This window comes from Nymphaea colorata, chromosome 2 (genome assembly GCF_008831285.2).
Source record: "Nymphaea colorata isolate Beijing-Zhang1983 chromosome 2, ASM883128v2, whole genome shotgun sequence".
Classification (NCBI taxonomy): domain Eukaryota; kingdom Viridiplantae; phylum Streptophyta; class Magnoliopsida; order Nymphaeales; family Nymphaeaceae; genus Nymphaea; species Nymphaea colorata.
Genome location: NC_045139.1, coordinates 6,498,517 through 6,518,882, shown reverse-complemented (window position 1 = coordinate 6,518,882; position 20,366 = coordinate 6,498,517). Strand labels below are relative to the sequence as shown.

General features: G+C 40.0%; 3 protein-coding genes across 3 annotated transcripts; 2 read left to right on the top strand and 1 right to left on the bottom strand.

Moving 5' to 3' along the window:
- Window positions 1-2,704: 2,704 nt before the first annotated feature.
- Window positions 2,705-7,666, top strand: LOC116248716 (uncharacterized). The gene is made up of 4 exons (XM_031621665.2): window positions 2,705-3,317; window positions 4,828-5,052; window positions 5,177-5,560; window positions 6,935-7,666. The coding sequence occupies exons 1-4, from the start codon at window positions 2,820-2,822 to the stop codon at window positions 7,424-7,426; spliced, it is 1,599 nt and encodes a 532-aa protein (XP_031477525.1). The 5' UTR covers window positions 2,705-2,819; the 3' UTR covers window positions 7,427-7,666.
- Window positions 7,667-8,209: 543 nt separating this feature from the next.
- On the top strand, window positions 8,210-14,744 carry LOC116248602 (uncharacterized). Its single transcript, XM_031621484.2, has 8 exons — window positions 8,210-9,755; window positions 11,673-11,757; window positions 12,358-12,454; window positions 12,627-12,690; window positions 12,801-12,857; window positions 12,945-12,982; window positions 13,076-13,157; window positions 14,497-14,744. Exons 1-8 carry the CDS (start codon window positions 8,688-8,690, stop codon window positions 14,584-14,586), a joined length of 1,581 nt encoding a protein of 526 aa, XP_031477344.1. The 5' UTR covers window positions 8,210-8,687; the 3' UTR covers window positions 14,587-14,744.
- Window positions 14,745-18,636: 3,892 nt separating this feature from the next.
- Window positions 18,637-20,366, bottom strand: LOC116248564 (peroxidase 4-like). The gene is made up of 4 exons (XM_031621436.2): window positions 20,181-20,366; window positions 19,764-19,955; window positions 19,516-19,681; window positions 18,637-19,028 (listed from the first exon to the last, which is right to left on the bottom strand). Exons 1-4 carry the CDS (start codon window positions 20,352-20,354, stop codon window positions 18,637-18,639), a joined length of 924 nt encoding a protein of 307 aa, XP_031477296.1. The 5' UTR covers window positions 20,355-20,366.

The window sequence follows — 20,366 nt, the reverse complement described above, 5'->3', positions numbered from 1 at the left end:
AACCTCTTAAGTAAATAACTTGGCATGAACTCGTTCACGAGCCGAGTTTTAATAACGAGTAGATGGACTTGTTATTCACGCTTAATTGTGAGGCAAGTAGAAAGTAAAGGGAAACTTTGAATTCAGGTACAATTTAACAAAGGGTTCGATATGAATCAATTGAAAAGCAGCAGCCAGATTTGACCAAACCCAAGAAAGAACGTCAAGTCTCCATTGACCCTTCACGTCAAGGTGAACTCCAACTGTCTAATTGGTTTCTGGTAAATGGAAGGAAACGGACTATGGTCAATTCAAAAAATCAATAACAATACACATCACATATTCACAATCACCCTCACAATAAATAAATTCATTATATATATACATATATTTATATTTATATATATTTATATATGATTTTAACGTCATTTTGAGCTCCGTCCAATCACGGTCGTATGATTAAAACATTAATCGATGTAAGCTGTGAGATTGTGAAAGATTTTGTCATTCAAATTCCATTAGAGAAGTCCACAAATGATATATATATATTCAAAACTGATGGGACTTACCTGGGTTTCCATTGCTTTGTCCTTCATATTTTATGAACTGCACGAACTCTAACTTCAAATCAATGGAAGATCAGGTGACCACACGAATTTGAAGGGTTATTTCCCTCAGAGACTTAGTCCGGTAAAGACAGAATTAAACTACGAAGATTGTGGTTAAAAAATATTTGAAACAAAATGTAAGCATGTGTGCTTATGATAGCTAATTCAGTGCAACATATAATTTAGTTTAACACAGCGTTTGTGAAAAGACATTGGTTTTTTTTTTGTTCATTATCAAATCTTTAATGTTACAAGAGCCATCGTTCTTGCATTCAAATTGATTGGTTGGTAGGAGTGGAGCCAGAACTCGTTTTTTTGTTAAAGGTGGATAAATGACATCATCAAAATTATCCATAAATGACATCATCAAAATTGTAAACCTACCACGAAAGTGATGACTGAATCTTTCCCTACTTTTTAATCTTCCTTAGCAAGCCTGGGCAACCCCCGATAAGAAGTCGGGTTTGGTCAGTCCAACACCTAAAACTCTGGACCCAGCCCGACCATTAAAAAGGAGTCCCAGCCCAGCTTGATTAAATAAAAAATTAATATAAAATAATATATAAATATAATTAATCATAATAAAATATTATATTTATATATATAAAATAATAATAAAAAAAAATATCCAGCACACTAGGGCCAGCCCCATATATTATCGGGTTGGCCTCTTTTGGGCTCGAGTCAAGTCGGGTAGTACCTAATGGCGGCCTGGCCGGGTGCCCAGGTTTGCTCTGTAGTCATGTTATGCTTCAACTTATACATTGGTGTTCCGTTTTTTACGTCACAAAAAATTGATGTCATGGAAATAAAGACCAACTACTTACCAACTTCCATCCTTTTCAGAAATCAATGTTCCTTGATAATTGCCTCAACACCATTTCATCATATATTCACCAATGGATTGTGCACTAGATTTAATTTATTTATCCCATTCCCTCTGTAAATAATGGGAGAGAAGTGTGGCATAGTTAGACAGAGACAAACATTTATGATCGATCGTGCTTTAGCATGGATGGACTAAAAAGTCGAAACATAACTTATTTGTACCTTGTGTTTATATATATATATCTTTTTGTTGCATGTTTGCATTAAGAATATGGATGCATATGCATTTATAATTATAATTAGGATTGCAATCCATATATGCAATAAGAATGTTATATGCATTTGCAATTATAATTATAATTACGATTGCAGTTTATAAATAATTAAACTTTGGGAGCATTTTATGTCATTTTTTAAGTTCTTAGCTGGTACATGTGTATTATACATCATCTTATCATTTTTGTTTAGGAGGATTAGAACAGAAGACGCTTTTACGTCGAACAATGTTATGTCAACATGAATTATGATTTTTTATTCCTTTTTTTTAAGATTAGACAATTAATTTTAGGTCCCATTTTGAATTTTTTATTTTTAGAAATTAAAATTAGAAAATCTAACAGTACGCATATAGCATGGTAAGCGCGCAGACAGAAAGGTAGCGTATGGCAACTATAAAGTTTATCTGTACAGTCACTCGATGCACGCAACCATACATGCGTATAAGTGTCTGGATATTTATTTAATCTCTTGGTATTATTTTTAATAATATATATTAGGGGATTGTATACGTGATTATATATAATAACATAGAGCGTGGAACTTTATTAATTTTTTGGCCACTTAAAGAGTCTAGTCGAGCTTAGATGCGCCTAGCCGTGCTAATGACCGGCATGGGTTCCTTGCGTTATATTATATTTAGTCGGCCGATACTTATAAAATATGAAAAGTTCTTGTTACATTATGTTACTAATTAATGATCAAGATTAGTGCTTCAACATTTTTTTTCTGGATCTTCGAGCTCCAAATCTGAAATCCAAACCCGAATTGTATTGGGCAGATTTCAAAATCATCAAATTGGGATTATACTCGAAAATCGAATTCAAACTTCAGCCGTTTTCTTGGGACTTAGTAGCAAGATGCGTTGTGGATCCAAATTAGCTTCTGCAAGTTTAGATTTCGGTGATGATAATTGGCCGGGATTGTATTTTAGCATGATTCGATCCGTTTGCTCACCCACCCTCCTGAAATTTTAAATGCTCTTTAAAATTGCATTTTGCAAGTCACTCTCCCTCTCTTCCTTCGCCAGCAAGACGTAGAAGAAGAGGGGCAGCAGCGGCCGCAGGAGGCGAAGGAGGAGGAGGAGGAGGAGGAGTTGGAAGGCGAGTAAAGGGAGGACAGAGAGCGATGGAGGCGGAGATGATTAGAATCAGATGGCTCCGTTGCTTCCTGTGGCACGCAATCCTCTCCACCTTCTTGTTGACCTCCTACCACTATCTCCTCCTCAGCCCAGCCCTACGCAGCGCCTTCTCCCTTCTCCTCCACCTCCTCATCTCTATTCCACTCTCCTTTCTTGCTTTCTCTTCCCTCACTTCCCCCGACCTTGAGCCCTCGGCCTCCCTTGCAGAGCTCGCCTTTGGTCTCGCCCGGGTCGTCCTCAATGCAGTCGTCGGCGCCTCCCCGGGATTCCCGACAACCGCCTCTCGCCGGCGTGCTCAGGCCTTCCTCCGACGCGCGGCTTTTGTGGTCTTCTTGGGACTCTCAGCTGGATTGTCTCTGGTCTCTGCCCGTGGAGGTGGTTGGAGTTGGAGGGAGTTAGGGTTTAGAGGGGTTTTGGTTGGGGTTGTTTACGCCGGGGTATATGTTTATAGAAAGAGATTTGTGTTAGCTTTCCCAATCGTTCAGGTTTGTTGTTCTTCCTTTTCTTTATGCTCCCTCGTTTTTTCCCAAGTTTTGGTTACTTGAATTTTGAAGTTGCCCATCCCATGATTTATTTCGAAATTGATGATGAAATGCTGTGAATTCATGATCGGGATTTACTTCTAATGAATTGCTACTACTGCTGTTCGTGCCCTGAATGACGTTCGTCGTATGCTTTACATCTAAACGGAAATCAAGTCGACCACACACTTGATTTGTTGAGTAAGAAACAGTAAGACAATTCAGTTAGCGAAGGCTTTGAATGATTTATTTTTCCTATGTTCTGACAAGTAGTAATTGGAAAAAATCTAATTGAATAACTTTAACGCTTGTAAGTGGCAGATCACTGTCAGAAAGTTGTTTTCTAGGATATTGCAATTTTAATAGAGTTCCATTGCAGTAGTGCACTTTATGCGAGTATCAAGAATTATACGTACTCTACTTATTCGGGATTATACATGCATAGAATTGACAGATTTCATATATTTAAAGATTAATAGTTGCATAAAGCGGGAAAAACTGATTTTATAGTCTGACCTTGGTTACTGCGAGCTGCATTGGGAAACTGGTTCTGCGACCAGATCCTAATTTCATCTAAATTGGTTTTCTTGAAAATTTATCAGGTTAAACAAAATGAGTATGCATCCTGACTAGCGTACTTTTTTTATTTTTTTATTTTTCCAAGTTATATAAATGCCTGTTGAGTTTCATCTGGAGATGTGAATATCTGTTGCACAGGGAGAATTGGAACTGGCCATATATATGCAGGCTTTTGCCAGTATTGTATATTTCACATTTGAGGCATCCAGTATCTCCTTTATCTGCAGCGAGAAAAGGATAAACTGTATCATAAATGTCAAAGTCGTGTTTGTCCATACCCATGTGACGATAGGATGATGCCTAGACCAAACTAAATGTATTTCTGTTTATCTTTTCCATGAGGTCAAATTAGAATTTGATATTGGTTAAGTCCTAATCCTTGTTTGGTCCATAAGTCTAACTAAGTTTTCTATTCTATATTTATCATTTTTGTGTTTGGTCTGTATCTTGATAATGTTCTTCAGGTGAATGTGTGTCACTTTGACCGCATATACAGCTGCTAGGCATGTTATGTTAATCATTTCATTTTTAATTAAGACTTGAACATATCAGGTGCTTCTTGCAACCGTGAATGTCAGACCCCTGGAAGTGAGGGCTTGCTAGTGTTAGAGGGCCCCTATGCTAAAACATAAGGTTTTGCAAACACCATTGCAGATTAGAGGATATCTCATATTTGATATCCTTACTTGTTTTAGACAAAAGTGTGAGGGTCAGGTATCTAAATTCCTGTGGGGGGCAATGTTTGAAATTGAGATCCTCAAATCTGTATCCTTCGGATCTGATATGGTACCAAGCATACCCTTAGTATGACATATCGGTACTTTATTAGGTGTTCACTTGTTACTTCTTTGCAAAACATATTCGTGCTTAATGATTGTTGGGTGATGTTGTGCAGCGGCCCCTTTTCTTTAGTTTCAAGATGGGAATTCCTGCAGCCTTCAAGCATGCAGTGAGGCTGTCATTTGTTGCAGTGATGTTCTCAGCATTCGTTGTGGCAGTTCTTCCTAATCCAGTAGAAAGGAAGAAATCCTTGGGGCAGTTTATTGTACAGCAAATCAATCTGTGGCTTGGAACTTGTACTCTTTTGTTCTCTTGGGAGCTAACTCATCATTTGTTACAGGTTTGATTCTAAAACCTGTTTCTTATGTTTCATTGTCATAAGACAGTAATTTAACATTTCAGAAGTTCTCTACTACACCTGGCCTGCGTTAGCTGGCTTTCTAATTTTGTCAGGTTTCTTATAGGTGCTGTACACAAGGAGGTTTCTCTTTGCACCACCACAGGGTTCAGCTGCAGCTGAAACAAATCCCAGTGGTCTCTTGCTTGAGGCTCTGGAGCAAAGCACTCCAAGGTCTCTTTTGCAGTATCTTGCATACCTGGACATGTGTATGGTTTGTGAGAGTAATGTTGATTCCTGGCGCAGAGCAGCTTTCTTTGAAGAGAGTGGTGAGACCTACAAAAGAGTGGTAATAGCATGCTTGAGACATTTGGAACAACTCACTTCTAGGTTGGGTGAAGGTTTGGAGGGTCACTTATCGGGTTCTAAGGATTTATTGTCTCAGCAAATGTCATCTCCATTTGATACTCCTATGGCCTTGAGTGCTGATGAAACATTCATTGATTTTCAGGTATATTTGTTATTGGTTGTATTCAATGTGCTATGCGTCCACTTTTGCTTTTTCTAGTTCATATGCAGATGCATTGCCAATCTCTGTTTTAGTGCTGATCATGTTTTGCAGTTTTCTCCTTAACAACCCTTTTCTTTCCAATGCACTTTGGTGTGGTATCATTGGTCCATTTTCTTTCATTTTGTTACCAATTGTAGGGCTTAGTTGGTTGATTTGGACTCAAGAATGCCAAAAGAAATGTAGAAACTTATCTTATTATGAGGTTGAGTTGATCTCAGCTTGATTCATGCACCAAACCAACTTGAACACATCATGCTCAGCTATTGCCTCGTCTACTGGCTCTGATTGGGGGTGATATCAGTTGCATTTGCAATCACATATTGTCCTTTCTGACCACAACATCCACACACACAGCTGAGACTTGTGCAACAAATGATACCGATGGAAATCAAACCATGACTGCTTATCTGACAGCTTGAAGGCCGTGCAGGCCGTGTCCTATTTACTCTTTAATTTATCAGCATCACTTATCATGTGGATGTTAGACATGAACTGTTTGGACGGGCTTATGGGTGCTTCAGAAGGTAAGGCTTCAGCTTGGGATGTCTGATAATGGTTCGTACTTCCCTCAATAGTTGGTCTTGGTGTCTGAAACTCAACGTTTAATTAACCTGACAAAGTGAGTTATATTTTTTCTTGCATGCGTGATAACTTCTATTGCTGGTAGGTTGCAAAGCAAATAGCAGTCATTAACAGTATAGCAGTGTTTAGTTTGGCATTGTAAATTTGTCTAGGAGAAATTATTCTTCAGCTTATGATGAAGAAGTTCATCACAAAATCAGTGTCCGAGCAAGTGACTGAAAATTAGTAACATCAGTATCATGGTGGCTTAATTGTTGTTGTTCCCATTTCTTTGTATGCGCTACAAGCATGCATATGATCCTCTCTAACTTGGTTTTATCTGGCTTTCAATCAGCTGAGGCTATTGAATGCTGCTTAGAAATGAAAATTGTCTGGAAATCTCATTTTTCTACATTCTTGTGTAGTTATTTCCTCTGTTTTTTGAGACCCATCCTTTATTCCCTCTCCCTCTTCTGAAAATTAGTAATATCAATATCATGGTGGCTTAATTGTTGTTTTCCTCATTTCTTTGTATACGTGACAAGCATGCATATGATCAATCTCTAACTTGGTTTTATCTGGCTTCCAAAAACCTGAGGCTATTGAATGTTGCTTAGAAATGAAAATTGTCTGGAAATCTCAATTTTCTACGTTCTTGTGTAGTTATTACCTTTGTTTTTTGAGACCCATCCTTCATTCCCTCTCGCTCTTAGCGTATGGTTTGTTTAATTGTGTTTGTGTAACATGATGCAGCTTTGTGCTTGGGGTGCAAGGGCAGTTGCAGAACTGACAGCTAAGTCACATAGTGAAGACAGGTACGGGGTTGCTCAACTTACAGGCTGCAATGCTGGAGTTTTGACAACATTGCTGTCATGTCTCGTCGCCGTAGAGCTATGCCTTGGTAAAAAGACCAGTCCACACGCTGGACAATTGATGGGTCCTGCTTCCATTAAGTGGGCAGCGCCTGCTGGAGGTCCAGTCGATGTAACTGCGAGGAGGCAAGGTGCGATAGGTGTCCTGGGCAAGAAGAGAGGTGCTGCTCTGCACAGCAAGGCTTACGCCATGGCTGATGTGCTTAGGACTTCTATCTATCTAATTGTTTCAGTATTCCATGCTGAGATGCAGCAAAGTTTGAAGTCAGGAAATCTCGAGAAGGATTGGATTAGTGTGAACAAGCCGCTGTTCGGAACTCGTGAAGTTCTTGTACACAAACTGAGTCTTTTTATTGATTTCCGAGCCAGTTGAGTTCCTTTCTCTGGTCAGATTCGTGTTCAGATATCTGTTCTTTCTTTTGTTTTGTTTTTTGGGTTTTGGGGAAAGGTCCCATTTCTTTGGTTTTGGTGACTGAAGATGGGGATGCCCATTTTAGAAATGAGATTTTTTGACGATCCCCGTGTTAGAAATGCAATGGTATTGTACCAAAATGTTGAGTATTTGTGTATCTTGTTTATCATCTGGGCAAATTGTTGCCTTCATTTCTGTCAATGATCCTAGTACGTGCCTTTCAAATGAGAGAACGCTGGGCCTTTAAGGGTGTGGTTGAAACTCGTGGAAACTAATTTGTTCTGTTAGCAACATTTGGTGTCTTTTCATGGGAGACGTGGGACATGCAAACAAGCGGTTCATTTTCCTAGTGGAAAACTGCCTTAAAATACCAAATGAAGTGTATATAAGAATGGCTCGAGTCGCTACCAACTGAGCTCATGCTCTCATAAGCTTTTGAAGGAAGGCAAGGGAAGGTGCTGGATTCATCCTACTATGTAATAAAACGAAAACCAAAACACAGAACCCGGTGGCGTACAGCATACCTAGTTGGTTTGAGGGTCACATAGACTATGCTCTTTCAATTAGATTGTTAAAGGTGCTATTTCTTTTGGCTGTAAATGGTGATATGCACGACATTTTAATAGTGGTATATGCAGCATTTGTAATGTTGAAGGAGATATTATAGAACCATGTAAATTTGAAGATATTGTAGAAACACCCAAGTATCTTAACTCGAACTCTCGAGGTGGGGGGAAGGGAGTAACATAAGGCAAGCATTTTCATGAGCCAGGGTGAACACAGCCACCGCGCTGCTTCCGAGCCTAACAAGGAAATGGGTCCTGGTTTGACGCCGGTTGGAGGCCTTGTCTCTGTCGTTAAAACACTTGATTGGACATAGCCCCGCCCATCTCCGAGGGACTGACTGGTAACCTGCCTAGTGCCTCCTGCAACTCTCTCCCTCTCCGGCTCTGTCAAGCCCCTCCTTCCTTCTTGAATTAGGGTTACAGCTCCTTTCTCCGTCGGAAGCGCTTCACACTCCACAGCGGGAGGGTCATCCATTCCTTTGAAGGGATTATTAGGGTTAGGTTTTTCGACCACTACGGGATAGGCTTCTCTATTTTTCCAAGAGAGCGGCTTCGAGGCTGTATCTTTGAAGCGCAGAAAGGAACGACCTTGTCGCTGGTCGCCATTGGATTAGAGGCGTTTTCTTTTCTTTATCTATTAGTCGATCCGCTGGGCCATGGAGTACGCGAACTCCAATGACCTTGGAGGGAAACGGAAGAGGGACGCGTTCGAGCCGGACGAAGCGGAAAACGGCGGCGTTGATTTCGCCCTCTTGGAGGCGATTGAGCGGTCGCAGAGCGCTGTCGAGGCCATCGACGCCCGCGCCGTGAAGAAGCTCGTTCTTGCCTTCGAGCGGCGCCTGAACAGCAACCTGGAAGCTCGCCTGAAGTACCCGGAGCAGCCGGAGAAGTTCGCCGACTCGGAGGTGGAGCTCCACGAGGAGATTGAGAAGCTCAAGATCCTTGCCGGCGCGCCTGAGCTCTACCCGGAACTCGTCCAGTTGAACTCCGTTCCTTCCATCTTGGGGCTCCTAGCGCATGATAACACCGACATAGCCATTGACGTTGTCAGCCTCCTCCGCGACCTCACTGATGAAGACGTGGTCGAGGACAGCGACGAGGGCGCTCAGGTTCTTGTTGATGCTTTGCTGGAGAACAATGCCCTCGAGTCTCTGGTCCAGAACCTTGGCCGCCTTGACGAGTCCGATCCTGATGAGATGAGCGCGGTATACAACACGCTAGCGACGATTGAAAACTTGATCGAGGTGAAGCCGGCGGTTGCAGAACTCGTCTGCGAGCGGACGAAATTCTTGCGGTGGCTGCAGAACCGGATTAAGGCCCGTGAATTCGATAGCAACAAGCAGTATGCAGCGGAAATCCTCGCAATACTCCTGCAAAACAGTGCGGCCAACCAGAGGCGGCTTGGTCAGATTAATGGAGTGGACACTGTGCTCCAGTCTGTGGCCATGTACAAGTCGAGGGATCCGAAAAGTGCTGATGAAGAGGAGATGGTCGAGAATCTGTTTGATTGCTTGTGCAGCTTGGTGATGCCTATGGAGAACAAGGAAAAATTCGTCGGTGCAGAAGGGGTGGAGCTGATGATCATCATCATGAAACAGAAGAAATCTGCATATGGTTCGGCGATCAGGGTACTCAATTTTGCCATGACGAAGTTCCCGCGAGCCTGCGAACGGTTTGTTGATGTGTTGGGGCTGAAAACAGCGTTCGCTGCTTTCATGGGTAAGGCAAGTTCCGTCCTTCCACGCCAATCACTAGTTAACGAAAATGTTAATCATCCCTATGTCTTCGAAGTCTTACCTATAAATTACCTCGTTGAGTTTGTAAGGTTATTAGAGATTGGTAGGAGCATGTATAACATGAATTTCTAATGCTCGATTCTTGTCCTGTGATCATGCTATAGAAGAACTGGTATTAATGTGCTTGCTACCTATCTCTCTTGATAGGTAGGATCCAAACTTATAAGACAGTTGATAGGTATTAAAATCAGTTCATAGGTATTAGAATCTCTTTATAGAGATTAGAACCTTTTATTATTGACAAGAAGCAGGAAGTGGAAGCAGTTGCAGATCGAATTTCTTGGGGAAGAATGATGATTCCAATGCCTGTCAGTAATGGCACTGTTATTCTGAACTTTTATTGTTGTCATGTTGATGATAAATGAGAACATTGCAAATATGGTGAAAATATAATGATGGTATCCAAAGTTTTTTTTTTTTTTCCTTTCAAGATTTAGAGAACTGCACTTTCTATTTTTCAAGTATCCGTTCTTTCCCTTTGCTTCTTCTATCTAAAAAGTCTTGTGTGCTTGTTTCTTTATAGTTTTGCAAGAAAAAGTGTAATGCAGAAATTATTATTTCATAATCTATTTTATCATTTTTATGTCTTTCAGTTTAAAGAGCTTCTAAAACATTCTCAACAGGAAGCACTTTTTTAGAACTCTGAAGAACAACCTTGCTGAGATTGCTAAGAATTGATAGAGTGACCACGTCCTAAGCATGTGAATCTTGATGATATGGCATGATATTTTGATTGATATTTTTAGGAGCGACAGTGCCTTTTGACTTTTGAGTTATCGATTTTGTCAATGGTACTGTTTCTCCAATTTACTAGATTTTACATGTTACTTTTGTAAAGATTGTTGTAACTGCATTTTTTCCTTTTTGGAACCTTGACATTTGAAATGAGCACATTTTGGTTTCAATCTTTTATGGTTTTCATCCTTGCTTTGGGGTCTGTGAGTTGACTCTTTTTTTTGGTGACAGAGAGTGGGTGGGAAGTTTTCTTTTCAACTTCAGTTCTATGGGGACAGTTTTCAGTTTTAATGCTCTGGAACTTCTTTTCTGTCGTGGCCTGACAGTTGGCCCTTGAGAGCTTCTCTTTCAAATTAAACCTCCCTGCTTTTCCATTATAATGTGTTTCTTGCAGAGAATTGTTGAGAAGGTAGATATTTCATCTGTGTACCTAGGCATTTCACCGTATAACCACCATCATCAGCGAGTAAGTGCTTTGTATGCCTAACTAGGTATTGTTTAAAACCCAAGATAGAGGAGGTATAAAGTTCAACAACTTGGCGTTAAGTTCTCTGTGTCAAGGCTTAAATGAGAGTGAAAGGTACAGCAGGGGAAAGAGTGTAAATGGGCAAGAGAGAAAATGGTCATTAAATTTGTAGAGAAAAATCAGGGCAGGTCTTTTTTTCTCAAATGTCATCTAATGTCATTAGCATGGAGGAAGAAATAGTAGGACAAACAATTTTATTTTTGAACGACATGCATGTACATGTCTTCCTTATTCGTTTTGCAGCTCTTATTCTCCTGATTGTAGCCCTTCCTTCTTATAGATGATTTGCAAATTTTTGGAATTCAGTTGTGATAAATTAAACCTTCTATGTGACTGTCAAGTGTGAAGGGTACTTATGAATGTCAAAAAGAGTTCAATATTTTGTGGTGAGAACTTCACCTCTGTGTGCCAAAATTACAGATACTTTTCATTGTAATCCAGAAAATTGGCTGACATCTTTTAAAGGCATTTAGTTCTTTATCAGCAGTGTTTCGACTTCATCTTATAACCTTTTGTTTCTCCTTCCTAAACATGGTGGATAAGTTGTTTAATGTACCTTGGTTGCCTTGTGTTTGGGTATTTAGGTTCCTGTGCACAAGAGGAATAAGAAAGAAAGCTATCAGGAAGAGTTGGAAGAGCGTATTGTGTCGCTAATCGCATCGTTATTTGGTAAGAAGGCAAGTCAGGTGTCAAAACTTGTTTCTTACGAAGTTTTCTGCTGGATCTATTGCATTCATTTGCAACATGGAAGTGTTACTCTGATTGATTTAATAACCTTGATTTCTGTTTACATCTCAAAATTACCTAACCTCTGTACTTTATGGTCTTGAAACTAGTGTTTTGGAAGATGTGAAACGTGATGTATGTTCATTTCCATCCTTGTATGCAGGCAGATATGAAAATGATTGCTTATATCCTCTGCCTGTCCTATTTCTTGTGTGTTTTAAATCAATAAGTACTCCACTTTGCTGTCTTAGCATTTTCTATGATGTTCTCCTATGATAACTCATTTTGAACATGAAATTGTTTTGTCACTTGGAGTGTCATGTATAGCATTAATCCTGCATCTGTGTAGATACAGCTAAAAAGTGTTTGTGACCTTTTGATTTGAAGCCAGGTTCTTTTTATTGGTTTATGTTGCTTTTCTATCTTCACTTGTATCTGATGTAGGTAACTGTTTAATAATGTAAAGTTGTAAACATAGTTTAATCTGATTAAAGTAAATTCAAATTTCAGCGATTGTCTTACTTTGATCTTTGTTGAACTTAGGTGGCATCACTCGTGGTTCAAGAAGGGATCGGCTGCTTAGCAAGTTCATTGAAAATGAATGTGAAAAGATAGATCGGTTGATGGAACTCTACATGAGGTAAAGTTGGGAGGATGCTGTAAGGTGTTAGTATTCTTCCTGGGGGATTTAATGTTTGAAATGTGTCATGATATGGTTGCTCAGAAGTTTGTGACTTAAAAATGTTTAGGTTTCTGTTATAAGTGAGCCAATTGTTGTTCTGCTATCCTGATCAGGATATGCTTTAATTCAGGTATTCAAATCGTGTTAAAGCAGAAACAGAACGGCTTGACCAACTTGAGCTTGATGACTTAGAGGTACCTCGTCTGTCATTTGTAGGCTAAGACAAATTTACATTGTATTATTCATGGAACTTAACAAATGCTATTCTCCACTTTTCATCCGCTGTCTTCTTATAATTTGATAGATGGACGAAGAGGAGCGTTACAATCGCAAATTGGAATCTGGTCTTTACACACTGCAAGTATATATAATATTGGTTATTTCTTTACATAAGTTTTGTATATTTATGTTGAAATGGATATAAATTTTAGTTTTTATTTCTTTTCAGTTAATTGCAGTTATTCTTGGTCATCTATGGTCGTCTGAGTAAGTAAACTATGTTCTGCTTTGCATAAATTTTGCTGATATTTTGAATGTTAAGATGTTGTGTCCTGATTCAAGCTTAAATTGTCCATTCAGCCATGCTCGAATGAGAGCCCGGATTGAGCTTTTGTTAAAGCAGCATAGACTATCAAAGAACGATGTCAAGAATGTGCTGCAGGTGTGTCCTATTTCTCCATCTTTTTGACCATGCTGCTCCGTTCTTGTTTTAGAGTCTTAGACTAACCTGACTCCTAATGTAAATTCTTGCAAGCGGCTTTCAAAGTCTGCCTTCTTAAAATAGTAAAGTTAATTGGTTCCAGCACTCTACCAGTGTTTTAAAATTTGCCGGGTTAGCTTTTCTCAGTTGACTCGGCTCAACTTGGCCCTTATCGAGTCAACCCAGTAAGGAGACTTGTATCTTGGTGGCTTGGCTTGACTCAGCCAAAACTCCGTTCGACTTGGCTGAAACTTGGTTTCAGTTGGCCAAAACTTGTTCGATTCTGTGCAGTCTGGTGATAAAACTTTGTATCTTGTAATCAACGTTGCCATTGGTTGTTAACTATTTAAGTACTTAACTTTTGATGTAAATCTTGTGACTTATTGGAATGTAAGAATTTAGATTTATTTTTCACTTATTAAATTTGCATGTTTGCAAATGCAAAATTCAAGCTGGTAAGTCTTCAATTTAGGTATGGTCATCTATTTATTTCAATCTTTAGATTATTGAGCTCTATGCTTTGTACTTTTCATTTTAATTAGTATTTACGTGTTGAGTGTGGATGGTTGTAAATATTGAATAGATTGATTTAGTGCTTTGTTCTTTTAGTTGCTTGTCATTAATAAATTGATTCTTGCTAAATTTTGTTGGAATATGCAACCATATATCAAAAGTTGCAGCATAATCGTTCCTTGTTCTTGTTATTTCATGAGTAAATATAGCTTTAGTTATTACTTGAAGTTAGATGGACTTATTTCTGACTTATAGATGTACCCATGTCATTTTATAACCTTTTTAAGTTTAAATGATAAGTTATATGTCGGTTTTCTTGCAAGACAAGAGTTAATAAAACATCGCCTGAGTTACTGAGTTGACCTGACAAGTCAAATCCCGAGCGGCTGGGTTTTCAAACATTGGTATCTAGTATCTACATTTTAATTGCTATGTGTGAGTGCCTTTACTACTCAAAAAGAAAGGAAAAAGAAAAAGAAAAAAAAAGACGGACGAGAAGTAGAGGGACGGAGATTGTGGTGGGGGTGGGGGACGTTATACATTTAAGCCAATTTCTCTTAGTTTCTGATGGAGTGTCATCCTGCGTATGTCTAAAGTTGTTTGGCGACTTTACCATTGCGCTTGGAGAGGGTATTTTTAAGGTAGCAATTGACAGTGTGAGTAACGAAAGCATCAGCGTTTGCCTTGAGTTGAGATATGCATTAAGTAATGGGTGATTAAGTCTGAAGATTTCATTTTTATTTTCTTAATTTCATTCGATTTGAAATATTGACTTGGTTATTTGCAGGAATACCATGACAACATTGGGGATCTCGATGGTCCAGAGGAAAAAGAACGTGCACAAGCCAAGATTCAAAAATTTATTGAAGCTTTCTGATATGCAGTCATCGTACATCGTAAGTTTTTGAAGCTTTGCAGAAGATGGTTGAAGATCTTCAAGAGGTTTGACTTGTAATCTTGAGTGTATTGGTTTCGCTGTGTACGAATTGACAGAATCATTCAATCTTAAATGGTCAAATTCCTTTTTCTTCCCCATTACACTTCCCATCTTCTCTACTAGGCTTGGTGAATCCTCTTACAAATTACGAACCTTCAAACATTTCGGACTCTCAGACTGCAAAACCCCATCCTTCACATTTAGTTCCAGGATAATTCTCTTTTTTCTTTTTCCTTTATTTTGCTGCCATTTAAATTGCTGTTGAATTTGATATTCGTTCCTGCCTCCTATCTGTGTGAATGCCCAAGTGAAGCTACTAAAGAGCATGAAGGGCGCCTCTCCAAATCTTCGGAGAAAGTCTTGGTGGCCGTCCCCCAACTTTGTAGAGAACATGAATGGGGCTTCAATCCCTTCAAAAAAAAAAAGAAAAAGAAAAAAAAAGTAGAAAAAAGATGGTATCGTTCCCCGACACTATTTTAATAAAATTGCTCGTCATGTCGACATTTTTTTTTTCGTATACAACTGTTCCAGGGGTAACGGAAAAAAGAAAGAAGCCTTCCCGATTTAAGAAGCTAATTTGGGCTTAAGCAATGGATTTTGTTCAGAAAAAAATTGCAAAAACTTCACTTTTAAAGTTCAGGCGTTCAACTTTTAATTCATAGGAACTTAATTTTCCAGAAGCAGGGTTCCCCTGTCGCCCTGTGCACTTGCGGCAATTCCCACCTTCATGCACAGTATAACCAACTCTGCTATCCTTCATGCACAGTATAACGAAATCTGTTCCTTTCATACACAGTATAACCAAGACTCAGCGCTTTCAGAATAATACAGATGTCGTGTCACAAAAATATAGAAAAAGACCTAAAAGAGAACAATGTAAGTTAGCCTGCACGCACACAAAATTACGTCTCTCCACTTCTTGATGTAGGAGGTAATGAAGAAGCCAAAATCAACCACGTCTCTCCACTTCTTGATGTAGGGGGTAATGAAGAAGCCAAAATCAACCGTACGACATTCTATTTCAATTTTAGCATTATAATGAAAGTCTTTTACCAGCCTATTGAACTTTGGCCATAGTCTATTACCTTCGTAATGTTGCCATATCCTAAGGACTAGGGCTTTCACCCTAGTGCATATTAATATACAACTGGCATACTCTTATGATATCTGAACATCTTTTCCAGCACCTCCAACTCGTCAGCAAGAACCCTATCTCTTGAATTGAAGAAGTAGACATACCATTAGCTTCGTCACTAAAATAAGAGTTTCCTGAAAATAGCCCAAATGCTCACTGTGCCTTCCATCTCTCTTAGCCATTTGATACCCAAGAAGGTGCCCACACATGTAGACCAAATGTCTTCTTTAATGTTGATGGCTGTACTTGTTTTTTTTTCACAAGTCATCTTATTTCGATGCCACATGATTCGCCAGCAAATAACAAGAAAGGTGATTCTCCAACACACCTTCCTCCACGCACCATGCACCTTCTTTTGCATCCACTGTATGATTTCGAACTTGAAGTTGCGAGTGGGTGAATAGGTGACGTCAAACTTAGCTGAAATCCATTCCCAGATTTCTCTGCAGTGAAAAATAATATGTTCATTAGTTTCTTCAACTTTCCTGCAAAAAATGACAATAATTAGCAAATTGAAAGCTTAACTTCTTGATTATATCTAAAGTGGGCAGCCTGCCCTCTCTGATGAACCAGCATGCACGGACAAAGCTTTTCCCTGCCAAGAATCAAGTCAGAAAAGACAACAACTCCCATCCCCAAGCTTCCATTCTGTCTTATCTTGTATAGGCCTCCAACCCCAAACAGGGCATTTCCAGCCTTAGCTTACTCAGGGTCCAAAGACTATTCTTTTGGAGATATTTATCCTTATAAACATGGGCCCATATGCCATCATCCATTAAGAGTCTAGTACACCTGCTAGCCAAAAGCGCGCGGTTCAAGTCCTCCAGCTTGTGAAAGCCGATGCCCCAAGATCATAAGGATTACACAATCTAACCCAACTAATATGGTGGAAATGTCGAGCAGACTCACTGTCATTCCAAAGAAATCTCATGCATATGTTTTCAAGTTTTTTATTTGTTCTGCTAGGGAGTCGAAACACCATCATTCAATAGTAGGGAAGGGTAACACATATTTAATAAGAATGATACGCCCTGCATAAGAGAGGATGTGGGCTTTTCAACTCGCCAATTACTTTCCAATTTGGTTAACAAGGGATAACACATGTTCTCAGTGAATTCACCACCAAAAAAGAGAGTCCAAGATACTGAGTTGAAAGAGAACCAATTGGCCATTGCATTATGTTCTTGAGATTCTTTACCCTATAGTTCAGAGTTCTATCCAAGAAAATAACGTATTTTTTGTTTGTTCACCTTCATATAAGCCAACTTCTGAAATTACTTTAGCATCTCCTTAATGACACAAAAAAGAGCTTATAGAGGCCTTAGGGACTATGAGAACATCGTCTGCATACATTACCACTTCTATTTGCTGGGATATCTTCCGAATCATGTTAATCTGAATGTTCTTGTTCTGAACCTCCACCCAGATGTTGCGATTGAAAATTGTCATAACTAGAATGAAAATGTATAAGGACATTATGGTCACCTTGTTGAGTCTTTTAGAAGCAATGAACCTGTACCCCAAACATCCGTTGACCACCATCTTGCATGACACTGTAGGAACACACTTCATCACTAACTCAATCCATTTGGAGTATAAGACTAGCACTTACACACTGTTCTAAAGAAATTTTGAAGGAACTCTATCATATGCCTTGAAGAGATCCAACTTAAGAAAACAACTCCCTTTCGATAAAAAATCTTTAAAGTTTGCAATCTCATTCGCCCATAATATATTATCTTGAATCTGCTTCCCTTCAGAGAAAGCTGCTTGGTTCCTTTGAACCGTGTCTCTCTCACTCACTCACACGCATTGCACACGCACCCACTTACTTGGAGTAAAACCAAGTCAATGAACTCCAAGCGGCCGATCTCATGGAGGGATATAGGGCCTGAGGCCCAAAGAGGATGCAGCCACGCATGTCTATGTGAAGGAGCTTCGGTAGAAAACCAAAGCTATGAAGGAATGCGGCCTCCAAAAGCTGAGCACCTATTTGTTAATCTTAATCTTAAGTTTAGTGGCTGTTTTTTTGTAGTTTGTTTTAAGATCTAATGTTTTTAAGTGCCAAACTTTAGATCCAACATCTTCTGTATCCAATATGACATTATAGATTTGAGATCCAATATCCAAGTTCAAAATCAAAATTCTAGATCACGCCATGAGATCCATTGTTCTAGCTTACGGTCTAAGTCATTATAATGTTTGTTTCTAACTTGAGTCTTTGGAGTTCGATTTTTGAATTTGTTGAATAAGAAATGTCTTTTGAGCCTTTTTACCTTTTTTGATTTTCCTTTTTACGTTTACAAATTTTTTTTTTTCAAAATGGGGGCATTTTTGTTATTAATTATATTGGCACACGAAATTTTCGTACATCAATACAACATATATGACTAGTTTTGATAAGTTTCGGCATCCATTTCTCAATTTGAGGAGGCATACCAATATACGAAAGTGCTTTTTTTTTTTTAAGACAACCCTAATCTACTGGCGCCTCTATCAGGCCGCAGCTTAATAGAAGCCCGTGTCAAATTTAAAACGTATCAAGTATGAGGGGATTTTGAAATCATCATCAAAAGGTTATGTGAATAAATGAACTGAAAAACAAAAACCACTCTTCGATGATTATCATTCACACTAAGAAGTCGTACGTGGTATAAGAACTATCCATTCCATTATAACAACATAACTACACAAGTTACAATTAGACGAACAAACAATTCTGGAAAAAGAATAAGATGGCCCCGTCTTTTGGAAGCCACCCCATTTATTACACGTCTTGCCTTTGGCAAGAACAATTGGAAGCCCCTGTATAAACAATTTCATGCAGTGAACAAATCAAGTGCATGCCGAAGCCATCAGTTGGCAGCCCTACAGATCTCCCTGACTTGTCCCAGTGAGCCAGTAAGTGGGGAAATGTCACCCATCCTCACCATTGCAGCCGCAAAATCAGCATAGAAAAGGGCACGGTTCTTGCTGTACGCCACAACAAGTGGGTCCGTGGAACCCCCACCAAAAAGGACTTGGTCCGAGTCGAGAAGGCCCTTTCTCTGGATCAAGTTCTTGAAGTAGTTCTGGTCGAAGCTGGTGGGCGTGACGAGGTCCAAGGGGGCTAGGTTGGAGTCCCCGTCCCCATCCTCCTCCGGGCAGTGTCCTCGCCGCATTCTCGCAAATCCGGCATCAATGTTGCTCCCGTCGTAGATCCGTTCTTTAAATGTTGCACACCGGGCTTGTCCAATTGTATGGGCACCTGCAAAAAGTTTGGTGGTTAATTAGTCACGTTAGTGAGATCTTGATTTGTTTATGCCTTTTTCTCTTCCAAGAGATCTGCGACGGATGATGTCCATCTAGTGCTGATAATCTCAATGCTTCCAGGCAATTAGCGATAACTAAATCATATAAGAAGGCCTGTTACCGGCCAAGAGATGGATGCTGGTCATCAACTACAAGAAGTTTATTCTGAGATATATTGATAATAATAAAAAATATTTGTATATTGAATGAAGGATTTTTTAAGTTTCTAGAGAGAAGATCCGAAATAGAAGAAGAAAAGAAGAAGGAGAAGATGGATGGTTCTTGAGGGATTGGTGTAATAGTTGTTGAAAAGGAGCGAAGTGGCACTCCAAAAATACAAAAAAAAAAAAAAAAAAAACCAAAATGCATCTTAAGGGGACAAGACAAGAGATTATCCTCTTTGCTCACTCAAATCAGAAGAGAAGATTGATCAGTTTGAGTACCTGACAGAGCAACCAAGTCTGCTTCACTGAGTCCTTTGTCGGCGAAGACAGTAATGAGTTCCTGAAGAGTTGCGGTGAAGAGGGGCAGGTTGTTCTCCGCGTCGCTCTTGCTGGCTGTGAGGGAGTCTCTCCGCCCAAGCTTCACCTCCCACTTTGGCCCTCCCATCTGCAATATTCGATTCGACGTCAGCCAGCTATCAAGTACGTGGCCTCAACATTGATTCCATGCACGTGAAAGTTGAACTTACAGCTTCAGACGAGTCGCGTGCGGCAATGGCGAGTATGTCGGCACAGGAGACGATGCCAGGGCATAGGCCTTCCACCCGAGACTTGATGCTGTCGATCACTTCGAACCCTCTAAGGGACCCCTCGTTCTGTGCTGCGCCCTTCTCGCCTTCCATGGAAGACGTATCGTCGAGGAGAACCGACGCATCGCATCCCTAATAAAGCGCGCGTTTGTCAGCGACCAAACTAATTCATTAATTTTCTGAGAAATTTGCTTCGTTTCTTCGTGAGAAAAGAAACGGTTTTAAATGGATCTACCAATTATTATGGAGATGAGAAAGAAGAGTGATGAATGACGAGGGAGAGGAATTGACGATGATGGCGGCGACGACGGGAGGAGATTAACGATGGTGAACGGAGATGGAGTGGGGAGGTCTTACGTTGACGAAGCAGTCGTGAAAATGGAGGCGGAGGAGAGAGGCACCCATGCGGCGTTCCCTCGAGATGGCGGTGCGGATGACGCTGAGAGCCTCGGGGCAGCTGGCGTCGTAGAAGTAAGGAGAGAGCCCGGCGGCGCTGGACAAGGGAGCCACCCACCATAGCATCATCATCATCGCCAAACAGCT